Consider the following 22,264-nt stretch of genomic DNA (forward strand, 5'->3'; position numbering starts at 1 on the left):
GTAAAAAATGTGCTTGTTTAGAAGAACTAAGCCTGGAGATATGAACTGGAGACAAAATTTGAGATTCTATAATGAAAAAATTCCAATTATTGTTTAGAGTATAGGAATTAGAAAGGATGAATGGAGCTCGATTTGTGAAGAGGAACAGCTGGCTGCCCAAGCTGAGACTAATAATGTGCTCTATTTGTAAAAAGATGTTTTCAAGTTAAAAATGTGGCCCTACTTAGATCATAATTTTCCTACAACAGCCCCAAAGTAGAAAATGTGGTAGCCTCATTTTACAGATGAAGATACTGACGCTAAAGAATTCCGAATGACTTCCCCATTCTCACTTAGTATTGGAGCTTTCTCTTAAACTGGCTGAATAAATTGTTGTGATTCTGAGTTGGAAGGGACGGGAACTGGATTGCTATCTCAACATTCTTCTGACCCTAATTCGTATTGCAGTGTAGATGAAATATGCACAGCTCTGGGTCTTTCTCAACTCATGGGCTAATACTTCCTCATCTCCAAATTTTCCAGAGTTAAGGAAATAATCTGGGCCCTTATTTCTACCTTCTTCATGTATGATCTTCACACATTTGAAAAAACAAAACAAAACAGGAACACAATAACATTTTACAGAATCTAAGATTCACAATTTTCATATTTTAACGTCTCCAACATTGGGAAGTGTCTTATCATCAGTGGTTTATTATAATCACTATGTAGCAGCACCAAACATGGATTTCATTGCCTGCATACACATTAACTTGGTCATAGCTGGTTACACTGGCATTGCCTCCATTGAGTTAGGCAATTATTGGTACATGGGCAGAAATTTATAGTGTATGCAGAAAGGGGTCTAAATTTAATACTAGTGATATGAATACTTATTTTGGAGTAATGACCATTATTTCATATTTTTTCACAAAGCAACAACTTCATGCTCTACAGGACCTAAGAAGGGAAGATATCCACAATTAGCTAAAGTATTTTAATTTTTATTATTAACATAGGCATGACATGGTTAACTGTCATGCACTAAGCAAAACAACCAAAAGCAAAAGAAAATTTTTTAAATTGCTAAATCCTTCAGAATACATGAAAGAAATTTCAAAGCAACAAGAAGCTAAAGTGACTGACAAATGTGCCAAGCAGGACTATTGTTAAAGTACTATAACATAGTTTAATTTGCTATAACTTTTCATTCTTGGCTGTAGTAAAATATTTTTTAACTTATGATTTATGGCATCTTAGATTCTATGACATGTTGTAATCCAGATCCAACCAGCATTGTTCTGACCCCTCTTACTGATGGTGTGACTGTGTCTGCAGCTATCTTCCCTGCTCTGCTGATGGAGAACACCATCAGGAAGCCCAGGGAAGTCAAAACCAAGACCAAGCATTGAATATTTGCAATACTGATTTCAATCATAAAATTAACTCACTCTGAAGGCAAATCAATCTTTTGTTCATCTCAACACAAATGTGCCAGACCACAATTTTTATTTCATTACAAAGAAAATTGGTCTAAGCTTTCAAGATAATGTTCTTTATAATTCCCTGGTAATTGTAAAAATACTCATTTTACATTATTTTCTTGGCAATTTAAAACATTGGAGATTACATAAAAATATTTTTTATATAAGAACAAATAGGAAGGGGGATGGTTCTAATATAGTTATGGCTAAAAAAAAAAATAGATGTTAAGATGTTCTTTTCATATATTATAAATTTTTAGAGACCAGGAAATGTTGTGTATGCATCAATGTATAATCCATTGCAGGAGCAAAGACCCCATGGGTTATTATGTCAGCAGAACTGAGATACTCAGATGTGTTTGATGATAGAAGCAAGCATTCCATCAACTTGGTTAAAGGATACAAATCAGCCAGTGGATGCTGAGTTATGTACCTTCCTGACTGTTGCTTTGCCCTCCACGGATTTGTCACCCCTCTTCTCCTGGGTGACGGAGCCATAAAGGATTACTCAAAGCCCATCTCTTCTGAGCAGTGAGAAGCCCCAAAGTGGTTAATCTCCCCCAGAACCCTCAAGCGAGAGGCATTCCTTCCATTTGGGAAATTAACCCCAAATTGGGGTTCTCTTCCTGCATTTATTCTCCAGAACAAGAAGTTACAGGAAGAGACATAGGTGGGGTTTTTGCTAAGTACCATTTTTCAAGTTTAACAAGAGAAGCTGGTAACATTCAGTAAAAACAAGTCAGATGACATTCCCTTAGAAAATTAAGTGATCTACCAACAAAAGCTTGATCTAGCAAACATTCCTTCTCCCTCCAGCAGCTTCCCAGTAACTTTACATATCAATGAGTAAACAGTCTGTCTTTGAGCCAGCAACCTTGCTATGTTACAAATCTTTATCTTACACCAGAGACTTTATAGCCTGAGGAAAATTTCCTGTCCTTTGCAAAGTCAATATTTGAAACTGCAAGGCTTTGGAAAACCAGGCCCTGTGAAGTACATTTGCTTTATGAATCCTCTACACCTGATCCTCGTAAATGTATACCCTGGGTTGAGTTTATACAGTCAGGGATGCAGTAGGATGAGTTTTCCAGGCCAGATGAGTGCCAGATTTCCTCAAGTGAGAGTTTGTCCTCAGGAAACTCAAGAAGTTGTGTCATTTGCATCCTGGCTCCAACTCCTTCCTTACACAATTATAACACTCTCCTGTGAACCCCATGTCACTAATTGCACTCTGGGCATCTGATTTCCAGCTGTACTACCAGGAACTTTCTCCATTAACATGAGGATTCTCTACCTAGAGCCTTTACAAGCATAGGCCACCCCTTGGTTTATAAGGCTTACACTAGTATAGGGATGATATTTAAAAAATTAAAAAATACATAAGGAAATTCAATGAGATTTGAGATCCTTTAAAAGTTAACTTTGGACTTCCTTTGTAAAAACATATTGGTATTTAAGATTTAAGATGTGTCCAGATGTGGGATATTTTTTACACCTTAATTCATTATGAATTCATCATTTTTCATATACCCCACATGTAAGATGTGGTAAGAAAAAAGTATACAGTTTAAATTTTCTGACTTTATTTCTCCTGTTTATGGATACATGCCAAATCTTATTGTTGCTAAAAAATATATATATTATTATTAACTTAGCCATCAGAATTAGCAAGGTCATACACCCCAGATTTTTCTGACAAAATATGCTGTGCCTCTGGGATGTCCAGGTAGAATCAAGAGCATATCTCACCAGAGATTTTAATCTCATTTGAAAACTTGCACTTGGTTCAGGGGAATACTCTGGAACAAAATCCTATCTGCCTCTTAGCTCTTTCCTTTGTTCTCAGGAGGGAGACACAATGATCACATGTCATTAAAAGCTCTCCTGCTGTAGTTTAAAGCTATTTACTTTTTATTCTCTGTTCAAGTTGAGAAAAGCTAATCTCTGTTTTATATTCAGTAATTCTAAAAGACTTGACAATTGTTAGTAAGACCATTCCCAAGCTTCCCTTTCCAACACTTCACAAATTTGTTTCTTCAAACTTCATTTGTTTAGCTTTTCAAGATTTCAGTATCTCTCTCCTGGCCATCCACTGGGCAATATCTTTTCCACCCATCTGAGCCTGTTCTCAGATAAGAACATGGCCAATATAAAGGGAGGATTAGAGAACATGACTTCCTCTCTGAATGACAATAAATGCACTAGAATTTCACTTCTCAAACTTTTAATGAGTAATATGGAAACATGTTTAAAAGCACAGGCTTGAGAGCCATACTGCCTGAGTGAGATTCCCAGACCTGTCACTTTACCAGCTGAGTGATTTGGGGCAAATCATTTATCCTCTCTATGCCTTATTTCTCTCAACTGTAAAATGGGGATAATAATATCCCCCTTGAGTTACTCTAAGGATTAAATTAAGGTAACATATGTAAGGCATTTAGAACAATACTTGCAAATGTTAACTATTATAATTATTGTCTAAGTTTCAAAATCAAATGTTGGTTATTTGCATTATGATCCACACTAGAGGCTTATTCTGAATTGAAGATATCCTGTTTGTAGTAACTTAAAACACCAGCCCGTTGTATTGCAATTTTGATAGTAATCAACTTGGCATTTTTCTCTTAAAAATGTAAGGCATGAGTATATTAGTTCTTATGATTCCTTTTTTTGAAATTATTATCCACAGATTTCCTAAGCTCCAATTACCTTAGCTCTTTAAGATGTTACTGTGACATGGGAAAATGATGTTTTTGTGTGATGGACTGGCAATAGGGTGACCAACCATTTTGGTTTGTCTAGGACTTAGGAGTTTCTCAGGACATGTAACTTTTATTGCTAAAACTGGGAAAGTCTTGGCAAACCTGGATGGTCGGCCACCCTAGCTATAAAGGTATTATATAAGACAGAAGTAGAAGAGAGAAAGGAAGTAGCGGGAATAGTATTAATTTTGACAAATAAAAAGAATTTTAGTACAGCACCACTGTTCTCTTGAGTTTTGACTCATGCAATCTCTGATGAATTTCTGAAGGGTGAAATTGCACTGAACTAATTAATTCTAAATGTCAAGAATTTGGCCTTCGTTTTTTTGTTATTATCATCATCTGTGAGATATATTTTTTCTCTTCCATTGTATGCTGTTCTGCATTCTTCTGATCATTTTGTGCTTGTTATTTTTCTTTTAGGTCAACTCAAATCAAAACGTACTCTTGGGATAATGCCCAGGTTATCCTGGTTGGCAACAAATGTGACATGGAAGACGAGCGGGTCATCTCAACTGAGAGAGGCCAACGCCTAGGAGAACAGCTCGGTGAGAAACAAATTAGCAAATTAATGAGAAAGAGAGCTTGGCGATTATTTTTAACAATGTACAGAGTCCCATGTACAGTCCCATTGCCAGGGTGGGGTTAATGAAAAGTCTCTCAACCTGACAGTGGAAAGCAACACATCCTCATAAGCAGTCCCTGCATTTCCTCCCACTTCATGTGGCTTCACTTGAATTCAACCACAATTTATAGAAGCAAAAATGATGCCCAGAATTTTGGTCTTAATACAAGGTGTTCAAATTCTTATTGCACGAGAAACACAAACTATGCCTTGACCACTATTTCTTTGTTTTTTCCTCTATACACAACATCTTTCATTGAGTGAGTATTTTATTGTGTGATTACCATTGTTCTCAAGTGTCCATTGGAAGATGGTAATGGTACAGACTAGGTCACATCCTACATGCTGGTTCTAGGGACACCACTGATAAGCTATATTACTGTTACGAATCTCTTTGAGACTCAATCTCTTCATCTCTCAAGAATGAGTATCATAATCCATGCCTACTTAACCAAGGCCTTGTAGATAAGATCGAATGAGATAATAAATATGACAGAGCTTTAGAAATAGCAAGGCCATAACAAACACAAAACACTGTATCTAAAGAGAAAAATGCTGTAGCGACTAGGGTAGAGTTTCTGTGCAAAGGGATTGATGATTGATTGATTGACTCAAGAACCTTTAACTGAGCACCTATTACATGTCAAACATCATGGGGAATACAAAACAGTATGATCCACAGTCTCTGGGCTCAAGTTGCTTTCCATCAAGTGGGGAGACTAGAGATACACACAAGAAGGCAGAGATAACAGGACAACAAAAACAGGCCAATGAGATGATGAGCTAGAAGGCAGATGCCAAAAGGAAAGCAAAAGGGAGAGGAAAGTAGACACAGGGATAGAAAAAATATTGCCAGAAGGAGGTATGGGGGTGCAGTGGGATAGGAGGCAGACAAAGAGCAATGCAGGGAAGACACCTGGACAGATAATGTGTGGAAATGAGCAGGACCACCAGGAAGAGGTGAGTGGTGGGAGGAAATGAGATTGCATGGGTTCAATGGCAAGATACAGCTTGAATGTACCCTAAAGGACAGTGGAATGTAAAAACTACAAAGAGGAGAGGGACATCATGAGGAAAAGGCACAGAAGAGGGTGGATATTGAGATGAACATAAGTTGAGAGGGCGGTGAATGGAACCTAGCATAGAGTTGTGGAAGTGAGTTGGAGATTCGGGGAATGATTCCAACCCTAGAGGTAAAGGAGTTAGAATTTTTGTTTGATTTTTCATTTTTTCTGTAGACAACAGGGAACATTGAGGGATTCTTAGCAGAGAAGAACCTTCCAAACTTTTTGGCCTGGACTTTTGTGAGAAATACATTCAATCTAACAACCCAGGGCATACATATGTAAAGAGAGAGAATTAAACATAGTTTCACAAAACACATTTTACCTTAACTAAATGAGATTCCACACTATTTTCTATCTTAACCTCTTTCTTCTTTTTAATGATGGTCTCAGTCCACTAGTTGATCCTCCACCTCACTAATAAATTCCAACCCATAATTTGAAAAACACTGCTATGAAGGGGATGATTTGGGATTAATCTGCTGGTGGTATACAGCATGGATTGGAGAAGCAGGGACCCTCTCCATGGGTCACTGTCCCTTGGCAAACCTCATAACTGAACTAGGTATAGTCCACTCTGAAAGCTTGACCATGAGATTCATGAGCTCATTAGACTAAAAGTTATCGCTGAGTGACCACAAGAACCCTTCCACCAAGCATTCTTAGAGCTACCCATGAAAAAGTCAAACAGCTGATATCTGGTCTCACTGTGGCTACTCTTGAGCCTTTCTCTTCTCTGTCGTAGAGCTTCTCCCCAGTCTATCAATTTAACGATGGTTTAAGAACTGTCTGAAAAACTTGGCAATCTTTTTTAGTCCTGTTAGTATCTCAGGAAAACGGGAATGGAGAACAGTAAATCCCCAAGAAAAGAGAGAAAGAAAACTGGGAGATGGTTGGCAGGATGGCTTCCTAAGACTGTCTCTTCTTTCCCACCCTGGAAATATTTTCTTGACCACCCCGATGTAAGCCATGTAGGGGAAGAAACTGCTACACAGGCTGTCCTTATAAATAAACCTGAAAACTAGTTCAAAGAAAATATGTAAGAGCCAAGAATTGTATAATGTCACTGATACAAAAGAGCCGGGTGAATGGCTAAATTTATTTACTACTCTAATAAATTACTTGGGTATTGAGAAGATCAGATTATGGATCAGATTACTTCGGTAATGATAATGATGGAAATGCATCAAGAAGGTGACTTTCCTTAGAACTCCATTGACTGGCACACTCTGTTTCCATCCAGTACACAGATGTTGGAAAGTTCCTAAAATTGTGAGGCAGAAATGTTTTATGTTCCTGTGCAAGTTCTCCTAATGTCTTCTAATTGATTTTTTGTTGTCTTTTAATAAAACCCAGCAGTTGTCATAGCAACCGACACATGCATTCTTGGAGAGTCATTTACCTCCTTTAATGTGGTTTGTTCTCCTCATGACTACACACGCTTCTGCAAATGATCATGAGAGTTCATTTGTATGGAACAAAAACATTCTCACAATCTAAATTTAAAGGTTTTAAAGGTCTTTGCTTTATTTTTAAAAATTACTGGTAACATCCCATTCTCCAGAATAACATCATGTACATGCAGAGGTTAGGCATTGTTTTTTAAAGGTCATTACCATATCTTGGCAGGTAGCTCAAAATAACTGCTTTATCGATCTGGTTACAATTAGTTCACCATTGTGGATGGTTATATTCATGTAACATTTGCTCATCTTAATGAGAGTACTTAATGGAACCAAGCTGTAGTTTGCCAAACATTTACTAAGTGCTTATAATTTGCCATGTGCTGGAAATGCAATGACAAATAACCCTTCTAGGAACGAACATGATAGTACCTTAGATAGACTATGACAGTGAGCATTTTTCTGGCCTTCCCTTTCCTGGGCATTTTGTTTCCTTTGGCCCTGTTGAGCACCTCCTCCTAATTGCACTCTGCCACCCTGGCTTTTATGAGCAGGTGCTCTCTGTTCTCCTGCTCCCTCTCTGCTCATGTGTTCTATTTCCTTGGTAGACTCTTTCCTCCTCTTTCTGTCTCTCACACTCAGGCTTTCTATGCTTGGCCCACCACTCCTCTCTCTACACCCTCCCTTGGATATTCCCATCCACTCCAAGGTTTTAACTCCGACTACAGACTAATGACTACCAAATCATGTCCCAGACCTAACCTCACAGTGGAGCACAGGCTCCTGTGTCCCCCTGACAGCTGTGTATATCCAGGCCTTCTGATTTAGGGTAATTTTCTACTCATGTGCAGCTGAATCGGCCAGGGTTCCTTTTCTCCCATTCAACCCCAACTTGGACCTGCTGCATCAGAGTTTTTGAAGTTGAAGCTTAGGGATTTATATTTTTAACAAATCCCTTTGTGACTTTTATACAGGACTAAATTAAGAGTGTTTAGATGGGGTAGGGAATTGCTGCCAAAGCTGAACATGATCTATGGCTGGTATTATTCCTCCCATGCATGTTTTTAACATTGCATGTGCCTCTAACAATATATAAGAATGTTTTGTGGTTTTAGTTTATATAAAATTTATAATATGGCAATTGTATATATGTACAATCTCATAATTTAAGTTTTAAATGTGAAACTATTAAATGTTAGATAAGAAAAAAATGGGAGATATAATTGAAGATATAAGTTTTCCTAGAATAGGAGTAATTTAACTGGGAATAAGAACAAAGAAATTTATGGAGGGGAAGGGATTTCTATTGCCTTGGAATTATAGGTAGAAGAATACTGAACCATTTTTATGTGTTCTTAAAGGCAGAAAGTGCAGAAACTCCGAGGTTTCCCAAAAATGTAGTCAGAGAAACAAAGACTAAAGATAACTTAAAATTGCTTCTGGAGAGAAGTAATTATTTTTTATTAACAGTTTGTAAGGAGCTAGTTTTGAAGTGTTTTTAATTTGCATTAATATTTTTTCCAGAAGAAAATAACAGATAATATTCTCAACTACTTGGCAATCAGACAAATTGTTATGGTATCATGTGGATGTATGACTGAATTCCAGACACATTCTCTGTGTCCATCCGTCCTGTCCAGAACAAAGATCTTGTGAGGATTTTGTATTTAAAAAAAAAAAAATTTATTGAATCATATTGATTGTACATATTTATGGGGTACAGTGTTATATTTCAATACCTGTATACAATGTGTGATGATCAGTTCAGGGAAATTAGCATATTCATCATTGTAAAACTTAATCATTCCTTTGCAATGTGCACATTTGATCTCTTCTAGTCGTTTGGTAACATGCAGTAAATCATTGTTAATTATAGATTCCTGGGTCAGCTGCACACTAATACAACTAATTTTCTTATCTTTCCTATCTAGCTGCAATTGTGTGTCCATTAACCAGCCCCTCACTATTCCCCCGCCTTCCCACCTCTAGTAACCACAGTTCTTCTCTCTCTTTTTAACAATCCATGAGGATTTCTGACAACCACAAAATACTCTTAACACTTTGCCATCTTTCAAGCTATACAATTTGTCTCCCCTTCTTTTCCCATTTAATGACTCTTTTGTTTTGATTCCTCATCTGACAAATACTTACTAAACACCTATAATGATAATGGCAGTCTTAAAACATGGATCTTCCCTCTTGTGGGGCTTAAAGTGTGGTCGATATATCAGAAAATACACTAAAATATGAATATATATACTAAACAGGGCTGAAAAACATCAATATGTGTGCTTGAAGGATGAAGGAGGGGCATGGAGGTCTGTGAGGGGTACATGCTTCTGTTTTAGGCATGTGAAGACTGACAAAAAGACACATTCTATGTCTATGAACTCTAAAACTTATTGATTTGATAAATTGTGGCTTAATTAAACAATTCCTTCAAGGGAATAGTCTCTTGAAGTAGAAAGAGGTGAATTTAAAACAAATGAAAAAGGATACTCTTTCACATAATAAAAAATATACTAAATAGAACCAACTACCTCTGGAAGTGGGACATGGTACAGGCCAGATATATAATTGCTTCCCAAAAGGTTTAGATAAATCAAGGCAGGCAGATCCTCCATGGCTAATAAAGAAAGCTTGAATTCTGTGGGATATTTCTATTCCATCATGGATAAGAGCTTGGGCATGCTGACCACGCTACCTCATATGCCACTTTTGGAATCAAGATGATTGAAGTAAATAAAATATCATTATAACCCAGCCAGGAAAGGCTACCTCCTTGGATTTTTGTAACCATGATTCTGATTTCTGCTGAGCCTGAGTTACCCCAGGGTGCCTGATTTGGGAACTCTGGCTCTGGGATTCTCTAATTTGTTCCCATGAATCTTGTGGTGGAAGCCACTCTTGACTCTCATTGCCAACCCAAGTAAGAGAAAGAAAGGTAGTAACTGCAATGTGAAATCATATGGTCCTGGGAACCCTGAACTTTTAGATCCATGTGGTCTGACCCTAAGCAACCATATTCTCTTTGTGCATTGTAATAGCAGCCTCACACCTTTCCTTACCACTAAGCTCCATATTAGTCATCATACTCTTGGCACAACCTTGAGTTACAGAACAGGTCTTACCTGAATTTAGTGTTCCATCCAGGAGGAAATTAGGGCATATGTAGCTGGACCCCACAATCTTCCAGTGATCCACATGATCCAGTGGAAGATGACAGAAAAATGATCACATTGTTATTAGGGACAAATTACCTTAAATGCAATCTTATTCAAATACATAATTTCTCTTTTCAAAATATGCCCAGCTTTTTGGAATTTCCACAACTAATAAACTGGAAAGCTCCTTAGCCACCTGTTCTGTGCTTTATAAGAAACCTCTGGAAATTCATAGTGCTTCACTCCACGGGCCTTAAAACTTACACTCAGATAGTTACCACTAAATTTTACAGAAAATTCTCAGTACCTTGAGAGCACCATTTTAATGAGGCTATAATCAGGACTACTTAAGAAAGTCCCCTTCTAAATAACTGAAAATTAGGGTTTTGTACAGTGTGCTATTTTAGTTGCTTGCTTGTTGCATTGAGAGAGCCACACCAGACTGCTGTGGGATTGAGAATGGCAGAGATGTCAGGAGTCACAGCGAGGCCTCCAAACATTGAGAGGACCTCGTTTCTTTTTCAGAACATCAAATTAGGCAAGACCAAGGCAGGGGCAGGAAAACAAATCTAGAAAGAAGACTGCATCTAGAGTAAGGGCTCTCATCCTCGGCTACACATTTTAATAACATGGGAAGCTTTTTAAGTGCCCAAGCTGCATCTCAAGCTGACTAAATTGGAACCTCTGGGATGGGACCCATACAACAGTATTGTTTTTTAAAGCCCCAGGTTATTCCAATGTGTAGACCTGACTGAGAACCACTGATCTACAGGAAAAAAAAAAAAAAGATGCAGATTAGCCCACAGCCAGGAGAAGGGAGCTGGGATCGGTGTCACGCTTTGTGGCTGGGCTCCCGCTGCTCGGCCACAGGGAGTGGGGCTTCTAGGGTGGCTTCATGGTGAACCTTTCAGGCTTGTGGTCCCCATGTGGCCAATGGAACATACATTTCTAAGTAGGCTTTTGAGGATCAGAAGAGTAGTGTGAGGTTGTATAATAGAGCATAATTAGCAGGTCCAATGAGAATTTAGCAATATCCACTTGTAATTGCTTAATAATCCATTGAGCTAAAATAAATAAGCCAAAGATTCTCTTCCCAAACTGCAGTGGGTCACATTCGGAGTTTTTTTCTTCTTGTCTATAGGAGATAGATGCTTCAAAATAGAATTCACAAATACATTACAGTATTTTAATTCATTCATTCATTCGATATTATTGAGCATCAACTATTGGCCAGGCACTGAGAGTAAAAAGATAATAATGACAAATTCCTCCTCCCAAGGAGATTCTAGCTTAGTGAGGGACACATAAACAAAGAATTAAATGACAGTATATAAGTGCCACAATAGAGGTACAGACTCAGTGTTAGAGGAGCTCTTAAGATTAAGGCCATCCCTGTGTAGAGGCTTTGAGAAAGGTCACACTGTGGACCCAGTGTTTGAACCAAGTCTTGAAGCATGGATAGGATTTTGATAGTTAGACAAACAGGTGATGGTTCCTCCAGGCAGAAGAAACAGAACTTTGGAGCTAAGCCTGGAAAAGCCGCCATATAATGGAGAGCCTCATTTGTAGGGCTGAAGAACGAGGGCTTTGTCCTGTACCTGCTGAGGAACTAATGCTAGGTTTTAAATGGTGGAGTGACAAGATCAGATTTCATTTTAGGTCAATAACCCTGGCGATGTTTCCAAAATTAAGGCATTTGAGATCAACTGGAATACAGAAAGAAAATATTAACAGATTTATTTGTATCTCAACTTAAATTTTCTTTCAGTTATTGGGTATTGGGTATGTTTTACAATGTATTAGTCCAATAGTATATTATATATTTATAAAATAAATATTTATATATTAGAGCAGTGCTGGATTGTTTTTGGTTTTTATTTTGTTTTGTTTTGTTTTGTTTTTTAACTGTAGAGATTGTACAGTCAAAAATATTTGGAGACCACTGGTTAGAGGATGGACTGGAGGAGAGCAGAGGAAGCACAGACAACACAGGAGGCTAACGCAGTCAGCTGAGATATGGCTGGGGCCCACGTCAGTGTTTCTCAACCCTGCTGTACATGCAAACCAATTAGGGATCATTTAAAAAATCATGGCCAGGACTCCTGAAGCTGGAGCACAAATATGAGTGTTTTGGGCTTCTCAGGTGATTCTAATGTACAGCCTGTGCTGGGAACCTCTAATTTAGGCTCTGCCATGTCTCACTTGATTGTGTTAAAGTTAAGGACCACAGATCTAAACAAAGCAGCGGCAGTGTCAATGCAAATGGGGGAAAGATTTTTATACTATTTAGTCAGTGGAACTAATAACACTTGGTGAATGTCTGGATCTGGAGGTTGGGGGGATGAAAGCATGAAAGATGACCATAAGTGTCTGGCTTGAGTAATTGACTGACATCCTTATGGAGGGAGAAGTTGGGAGTGAAATCAGCATATTAACGTGCAGATCGGAAGAAATCCTGGAAGAGGCAGAGAGTGGAGAGTCAGGAGAATGGAGATATGTGATGGACAGTCATAGGAATGAATGGGACAACATCTAGAAAGCAAATGGAAAGAACCAGCATTACACCTAAGCACTGGCATTTTGAACTCCATACTTTCAAAGATGACAGTAATTTATTGTCGAAATGATTTGATAAGTTTGATCCACAAGTGTGGGAGGAAAGTGGGAGTTTGGAGGTTCTTTAGCAAGTTGAGAACTTTGCAAATTTATAGTGCAAGTAGACACCCTTTCATTTTCTATGAAATTAAGCTAGTTGCCTCCATTAAATGCATTTTTGTGTAACACAAGAAATTGGTATGAAAAAGTAAAGCAAACTAAGAAATGGCCATCATTGGTATCTATGTCTGCATTGTTAACCTCCTTAGTGAAAGACTGTGGCTGATTTAAGGTTTGGTAGTGCACACTTTTTCATAGCTAATCTCATTTCATAGGCTTTAGCCTGTCGTTAGAGTGTCAGTTCAGCTTGCCAAGCACCATTTACTTAGCTGGGGCACCACAGCCAGAGAAGCATGAACAGCCCTAGTGGTGGATACTCTCCCACCGTGGCCATTTTAGAGCTTTCCTTTTGAGCATAGACCCGCAGTGTTGCCTCCAGCTACCCCACTTTTTTTCTTCAATTTTTTGGTCATTTTCCCCTTGCCTCTACGAAAACAATTTTGTAATAAAGCCAGGTTGAGGAGCCAGAAACCTTAATGAGAATAGCATTGCCCTGAAGACTATTTTTGAAACTCAAACCACCTGCTCCAAACATGCATTGACTCTGTTCTCTAGCAGCTTTTAAAGATTGATTTAAATCCTAATTGTACTGTTTGTGAAAGAACAGGGATTGCCAACTTCTGGGTTCAGCAAGGAGTCTCAGCAATGCTATTCAAATGCTCTAAGTACCTATCTGCACACAGCTCTCTGGAGAAGCACTGCCCCCTACTGTTACGTCCCCTGGCTCACGTTCTTTTCTGGCTAAGTATTCTCAGGAGGCATAAAATCAACCAACAGTGTACACTTTAATGTGTTTGGGTTGGTTTAGGCGTGGTTAAAAAAGGGAAAGGACTTCCACTTCCTCCTGGTCCTTGTCTTCATTGAGCTCAAGTTCTATTAACTCTTGATCTTTATTCTCCTCTTTACTGGCAGCCGAAATTCACTCCTCAGAAAGTGTCTGCTCCTTATGAATAAAGTGACCATGCCTCCCAGTGTGCTCAGGACAGCCCCAATTTATGCTCATTTCCCAGTGTAAGTATTAATAGCATCCCCTTTCAATCTCAAAAGTGATTCAATTTACATCCAACCCATGGAACCCACCCATGCAGCATCTTTGAGTGGTGCATTCAGCTTCCTCTGGGACCCCAGTGTTTCGAAGGCTAAGCTTCTAAACCTCCACTCTTATGTGCTCACGTTCCCCAGTGAATGAATTCTTAGCCCCTGGCAAACCCCTATTTTACTAGTTGCTTTCTTTAGTCAACTTCACTAATCTAGATGGTCTTTCCTATACTCCTTCTTATTATTCCAGATCTCTATCAACATTTGACCCCTGGGGCATCCTCATTCCCATGAGTCCAGCTGCTGTAAGAGCCACCAATATGCAAAGTCCTCTTCTTCTTGCTAAAGAGCTTCCAAACTCTCGGTGCCCTTCTACCATTTGTGGATCAAAGCTTATACCCTAACCAACCTTCCATTTACATATCTCCTGCCCCATCTCTCAAAATTGTTTATCCCTTATTTTTCTTACCTAGACTTGGCTCAGAACCCCACCTTTGCTCCTTCTCTTAGGATGATCTTCCAAGCTGTGTCCTCTTCCCATTCACGTGAATTTGCAAACCCTTTTTGTGGTCTGTTTAAAAATGAATCCAGTTCCATTTAACAGAAATATGTGTAAGCTGCTGGCTTCATGTTTTATTTGGTTTTTAAACACAACAAAAAAGTGCTAATACCAATATTACTAACCAAAATTAAAAGCAGATATAAGAAATATAAACTGCAGCATCTGGATAGAGTTTAATCTGCTGAGTGTTAAGAGTTGAAAGAGCTCAAATCAAAGACTGTTTGCTCACACTGGACTGTGAAATGTATACTGGTGTGTGCAGCTGGCAGAGTCCCAGGTCTGTTCATCAGCTTTGCACACTGGCCCGTGTCATTTCCTTTCTCTCGTGGTAAACAGAACAAATCATACTAACCAAACTCACAAGGGACTGATCTCTAATTAAAAATGCTTTTATTACTTGAGAAATGTAAATGCAACATAGCTGATAGTATTTTTCTCAGATAAGCAGTGCATCCTCTTATCAATAGAAAATATACCCTTAGGAAAGCCAATCAATTTCATAGAGTTTCTCAGTGACTGTAGATCGAAGAAAAGGAAACCCAGTGATGTTCATTTATTTATTCCTTATTCTATTGAGTGCTTACTTCTTGCCAGGCCTGTGACAGTAAGGAAATACCACTGAGTGGGGACAATGCTCCCTTATCCCAATGGAGTTGGGGCACAGACAAATTTGCACACTCACACAGCTTGGGACAGGCACCCTCTCCTCTCCTCTTGACTACACTCAGCAGTAAATACTCTGAATCCTTGACTCTCCTTTTCCTTGACTCTATACAGACCAACTCCATTTGGTGGTCTCACCTTGGAAATTTCATAACTCATTAGACCACAGCTAAAAGGAAAATATCACTCTCCATGTTGGAAACTTGGGAGACACCCTGGTCCTTTGATGGATTTTGGGAAGTGTCCCATTCTCACCAGAAAGTCATTTGTTAATCCTACCTTAGAATGAGTTACTTATGCAGATGACTAATCTTATGCACTTTGTCACACTTGCTTAGTAACTTTATTCTCAGCTGGTGACTTTTTTTCTTGTTTCAACATCAGATTCCAAGGATATACTCTTTGGTTCCTACAGGCACCTCACCCATCTTTGTACATACTAAAGTATGATTTTATATCTATGAAATCCATCATAATAGTTTTCCCCACTGAATCTAGATACTACACCCTAGTCTGTCTCTCTCTCTTTTGCCTTTAAATTTAGTAAACTGGCATTCACTTGAATTGGCTTTATTTGTCAAGGAAGTGGCCATTCTAAGAAAGAGATTTAAAGACTTTAAAATTCATTATTATCTCATCCTCTGCCTTGAGAGTTTAATGAATAAACTAACTGCTACTAGAGAGATGGTATTTTTTCCCCAGATACAAGCTCTGTCAAGAAAACAGTTGATTTAATTACAGTTGTCAGAATTTATCACTGAAGGAAAATCATTTATGTGAAGCCTCACATAGCTTTCTGCATTTGCTCTGGAGAGGAGGGCTAGGCTGTATTACTATTGAAAAGAGCTAGAGTTAGACTTTGAAAAGAATTTCCTGATTTTAGGAACAGGTAAATGTTAAAAAACATTACTCAGCATGGATAAAAATCCCCCAAAACTTTTTTATGAAGCCAGCAGTTATTATTCTATGATGTTTGAGTGGGGGCACTGCCAGAATATTTGAAGGTGGACATTAGGGATGGGCAGAGGTTAAGTGTGAGTTTTAGAGTCAGACTTTAGTTCTTGTCCTGGTTTAGCAAATGCGTGACTCAATCTTTTTTCTCAACTGTAAAATGAGCATTGTAAATGTACCTACTTCATGGTGCTGGTCCCAAGTTTAGGAAATAAATGCAAAATGCCTAGCATATATTGGCACATAATATGTGCTCAATAAATGTTAGTTATATTTAAGATTCCACATCCTTGGATATCAGAATGAACTCTCATTAGTTTGGGCCCTGCTAATTGGAAATGTATTACACTATTTGCTCTATTTCATATGCACCACTCACAGCAAAAATAACCTGCTAATTCATAATGCATACAAATGCTATAATAAACTGAGAATCCTATACAAATAAAAGTTCCTGAAGTTTTTGTATTGATGTTTAGCCAATTCATAAGTAGCCTAGGCTAGAAATCTTCTCCTTTATCATTAGAAGCCTATTGAAATGCTAAGAAGTTAAAAAGGGAATGTGGTATTTAACAGATTTAAGAGAACAAACTCTTAAATCACTCAGCACATATTTGCATATAAACAACCACTCTGCCAATCATAAAGGATCCTTATCCATTTATTAAAACCAGTCTGACAGAACATCAATTTCTCAACACATTAACAGCTGTTAGCTGAGATACTGAAGTGTAACAACCTTGCATTTTTTCAATTTTTTCAGAAATGTGTCTTTCCACAGGTGAATAGAGCTGCTGCTTTAATTTGTTTTATATCATAAATTTCCCACAGGGCAAAAGCAAAATGATATTAGGTGGAATTCTGTGCTTGATAAACTCCATCTAGAAATAATGTGGCTGATGGAATTGCTCACAAGTTTAGTCACTTCATAACCATAACCAAAAAGAAAGTGATTCTCTTTCCTTCCATTTCTCCATTTCCACCCCACCCACTGCTCCCATCCAATTAACAGCAATCAATCCTTTAATTAGCCAAAATCTGCTGGACACCTGCTTGTGCTGGGTACTGTGTTAAATATTTCAAGGGATATGGAGAAGCCCTTATCAGATGTTCAATCTAATTGGGGAGCAAAATACACCTAATATGGGGGGGCAGGGAAAGGGGAATGACTGCTTAATGCACGCCAAGTTTCTTTTTAGGGTAATGAAGATGTTCTGGAATTAAATAGTGGCGGTGGCTACATAACCCTGTGAATGCACTAAAAGCTACTGAATTGTACACTGCTGTTATACTGAAGTGTTATACCGGTTATACAAAACAACAACTAAGTTCCAAATATATGATAGGAAAAGAAATGGTAGGGAGCAGGTAATGCTCAGTGTGGGCAAGACCTCACAGCTGAGTCGGCACACAGCTAGATCTGGAAGTATTCAAACTCACACAGCCACGGAGGACAGGGTGCTGATGTAAGTAATCAAATGAGGAAAGCAGCCAGATGTAAGATTCAAACACAATTTGTGTGCAGATTAAGTACATAGAAAAATGTTTTCATGACAGTTAAAAAAAGAGAGACCCATTGACACACGGGCACACTGATAGGCCGTCCACCAGGGGGACTCAGGGAACACTGGACTGGTGGGTACACAGCTAGAGCAGGAGCCTGTTCAGAGAGCCAGGCTTCGTGACCACCAGCCTCTGGAGCAGCGCCCTCCTCCCACCAGTGTCTGACCCAGGAAGTGGGGAAGCTGCCTGCAGCACTGTCTGAGGATGCCCTACTACAGGTGCTGGCATGTGTGCCCTCCCACCCTGTGTGGCAATTGCTGTCATGGCCAGTGCCACTTCAGATCCCCCAGCATGAAGCAGCATGTTCTGCTAAGAGCAGCAGTGAGTGGGAGCCCAGGTAAGTGCTGGACCCACCTGCACACCACCAGCCCACACCACCCAAGCCCCAGAAAGGCCCGCCAACCACCCAAGCAGGAGCCCAAGTGTGCACCAGTCCAGCCCATGTGCTGCCACCACAACTGCTGCCAGCCCATGCCACCCGAGCCCCAGAAAGGCGCATTCACTCACCACCCAAGCAGCAGCCAAGGCAGCCCACTGCATACTCAATTGCATTGATACAAGAAGAGTCATCAGCAGAGCCTACAAATAAAGGAAGAAGTCTTTCTCTTAATATTCCACTCCAGAGTAATAGAAGAAACAAGTGCCCTACCAGATGACCAAACATCAATGAAAAAATACTAGAACTACAAATAAACAAGAACATATGAAATCACCAAAAGAATATGGTAATTCTCAACTACCAGACTCCTCAGAGCATGAAACACTTGAAATGTCTGAAAAGGAATTCCAAGCACTGATCTTAAGAAAACTCAAAGAGATAAAAGAAGAATCAATTAGAGAACACAATGAAACAAGAAAAAATATCCAGGATATGAAGGAGTAAATTTACAAAGGGATTAATACCTTAAAAAAGAATGTAGCAGAACTCCTAGAGCTGAAGGATTTACTCAATGAAATAAAAAACAGAACAGAAAGCTTGCGCAGCAGGCTAGAGCAAAGAAGAAGAATTCCTGACCTCAAAAATGTTTTTTTCTAAATAACCCAGGCAGACAAAAAAAAAAAAAAAGGAAAAAATAACTTTAAAAAAATGAAGAAAATCTGAGAGAGCTAGCAGACAATCTCAAGCACACAAACATCTGAATCATGGGTATTCCTGAAGGGGAGAAGAAAGGAAAGGGCATGGAAAACTTATGCAAATAAATAATAACAGAACACTTCCCAGGTATAGGGAGAGATGCAGATTTTCAGATCCAGGAAGCCCAAAGATTCCCCAAAGGGATTCAATTCAAAAAGATCCTCTCTAAAACACATTATAGTCAAACTGGCAAAGCTCAAAGACAAAGAGAAAATTCTAAAAGCAGCAGCAGAAAAGCATCAAGTCAACTATAAAGGAGCCCCCATCACACTAACAGAGACTTTGCAACTTTACATGCCAGAAGAAAATGGAATGATATATTCAAACTACTAAAAGAAAAAAAAAACTGGCAGCCAAGAATTCTATACCCAGCAATGTTATCCTTCAGAAATGAGGGAGAAATAGCATTTTTCTCAGACAAACAAAACTTATGGGAGTTCACTACCACATGAACAGCCCTGCAAGAAATTCTCAAAGGAGTCCTGCATTCAGAATCTGAAAACAATCATCACTATCACAAATTCCTTCACAAGAAAGAGCAAAATTCACCATTAAAACCAAAATACAAATGAGAAAGAGAAAGAAATTAAATCATGCCACCTCAAAACTCCAACTAACATCAAAGATGAAAATTAAAAGGAGAAGAAAGGGACAAATGATATTTAAAACATTCAAACAAAAAGCAATATAATGAAAGGAGTAAAGCAATACTTGTCAATACCAACCCTAAATGCAAATGGATTAAACTCCCCATTCAAAAGACACAGACTGATTGGATTAAAAAGCTAGACCCAACTATGTGCTGTCTTCAAGGGACCCACCTCACCTATAAAGACCTACATGGACTAAAAGTAAAGGGATGGAAAAAGATATACCATGCAAATGGAAACAAAAAATGAGCAGGTGTATCTATTCTTATATCAGATAAAATAAACTTTAAACCAAAAACCATAAAAAGAGACAAAGAAAGCCACTATATATATAAAGGGATCTATCCAGTTAGAAGACATAACAACCATAAATATGTATGCACCCAACACTGGAGCACCCAGATATGTAAAGCAAACACTTTTAGATCAAAAAAGAGAGATAGACACTAATACAGTAATAGTGGGTGACCTGAACACCCCTCTCTCAGCATTGGACAGATCTTCCAGGCAACAAATCAACAAAGAAACACAGGATTTAAACTATGCTTTAGACCAATTTGACCTGGCAGACATCTACAGAACATTTCATCCAACAAGTAGAGAATACACATTCTTCTCATCAGCACAGGAAACATCCCCCAGGATAAACCACATGTTAGGTCACAAATAAACTCTCAGCAAATTTTTTTTTTAATTGAATCATTCCAAGTATCTTTTTGGACCACAATGGATTGAAACTGGAAATCAATAACAAGCAAAACTCTGGAAACTATACAAGTACATGAAAACTAAACAGCAGACTCCTGAATGACCTATGGGTCCAAGAAGAAATTAAGCAGGAAATAAAAAAAATTTCTTGAACCAACAAAAATAAAAATACATCATACCAAAACCTGTGGGATACTGCAAAAGCAGTACTAAAAGGAAAGTTTATTGCAACAAATTCTTACATCAAAAGAAGGGAAAGACTCCAAATAAATGACCTAACACTATGCCTCAAAGAACTAGAAAAACAACAACAATCCAATCCTAAAAGTAGTAGATGGAAAGAAATAATTAAGATCCGAGCAGAACTAGATGAAATAGAAACAAAAAAATGATACAAAAGAACAATGAAACAAAAAGTTGTTTTGGGGGGAAGATAAATAAAATAAACAAACCATTAGCTAGGCTAACAAAAAAAAAAAAGAAAAGAAAAGAAGAGAGAAGACCCAAAGAACAAAAATCAGAAATGAAAAGGAAGACATTACAACCAGTACCAAAGAAATATAAAGAATTATTAGAGATTATTATAAACAACTCTATGCCAACAAATATGAAAACCTAGATGAAACAGATAAATTTCTGGACACATACGAACTACCAAGACTGAACCAAGAAGAAATAGAAACCTGAACAGACCAATAAGAAGCAATGAGATTGAAGCACTAATCTGCAATCTTCCAACAAAGAAAAGCCCAGGACTAAATGGCTTTACAGCTGAATTCTATCAAACCTTTAAAGAGGAATTAATACCAATTCTCTTCAAAGTATTCCACAAAAATTGAAACAGAAGCCATTCTCCCAAACTCATTAAATGAGGCCAGCATCACCCTGATCCAAACCAGATAAAGAAACAACCAAAAAAGAAAATTACAGCCCAATATCCTTGATGAACATAGATGCAAAAATCCTTCACAATATATTATCAATCAGAATACAGCAACACATCAAGATAATTATACACCATGATCAAGTGGGATTCATCCCAGGAATGCAAGGATAGTTCAACATATGCAAGTCAATAAATGTGATACACCACATCAATAAAATCAAGGACAAAAACCATATGAGTATCTCAATGAGAAAAAGCATTTGACAAAATTCAACATCCCTTCATGATAAAGACTCTCAGCAAATTAAGTATAGAAGGAAATTATCTCAACACAGTAAAAGCCATTTACAGCAAACTGATTGCCAATATCATCCTGAATGCAGAAAAGCTGAAAGCTTTTCCCTTAAGAACAAGAACAAGACACTACCACTCCTATTTAACATAGTATTGGAAGTACTAGCCAGAGCAATCAGGCAAGAGAAGGAAACGAAGGGCATCCAGATAGGAATGGATGAAGTCAAACTATCCCTGTTTGCAGACAACATGATCTTACATGTAGAAAAACCTAAGGACAAAACTCTTAGAGCTGATTAACAATTTCAGTAATGTTGCAGGAAACAAAATCAACACCCCAAAATCTGTAGCATTTTTATACTCCAGTAACAAACTAGCAGAAAAAGAAATCAAGAAAGAAAGCCCATTTACAATAGGCACCAAAAAAAAAATTTAAAAAAAAACAAACAACAACAACAAAAACAACTAGGAATCAATTTGACCAAGGAGGTGAAAGATCTCAACAATTAAAACTACAAAACACTACTGAAAGAAATTAAAGAGGACACAAAAAGGTGGAAAGACATACCATGCTCTTGGATGTGAAGGATTAACATCATGAAAATGTCCATTCTACCC

General features: G+C 38.2%; 1 protein-coding gene across 1 annotated transcript in view; it reads left to right on the top strand.

Annotated features, from left to right (window-relative positions):
* RAB3C (RAB3C, member RAS oncogene family) overlaps nucleotides 1–22,264 on the top strand; it is a 222,212-nt gene that overhangs the window by 189,430 nt on the left and 10,518 nt on the right. Inside the window, exon 3 of the mRNA XM_063087929.1 lies at nucleotides 4,649–4,773. Coding sequence (XP_062943999.1) covers nucleotides 4,649–4,773 — 125 coding nt within the window. The remainder of the gene's footprint in view (nucleotides 1–4,648; nucleotides 4,774–22,264) is intronic.

The sequence above is a fragment of the Cynocephalus volans genome, chromosome 2 (genome assembly GCF_027409185.1).
Source record: "Cynocephalus volans isolate mCynVol1 chromosome 2, mCynVol1.pri, whole genome shotgun sequence".
In the NCBI taxonomy this organism is placed as follows: Eukaryota; Metazoa; Chordata; class Mammalia; order Dermoptera; family Cynocephalidae; genus Cynocephalus; species Cynocephalus volans.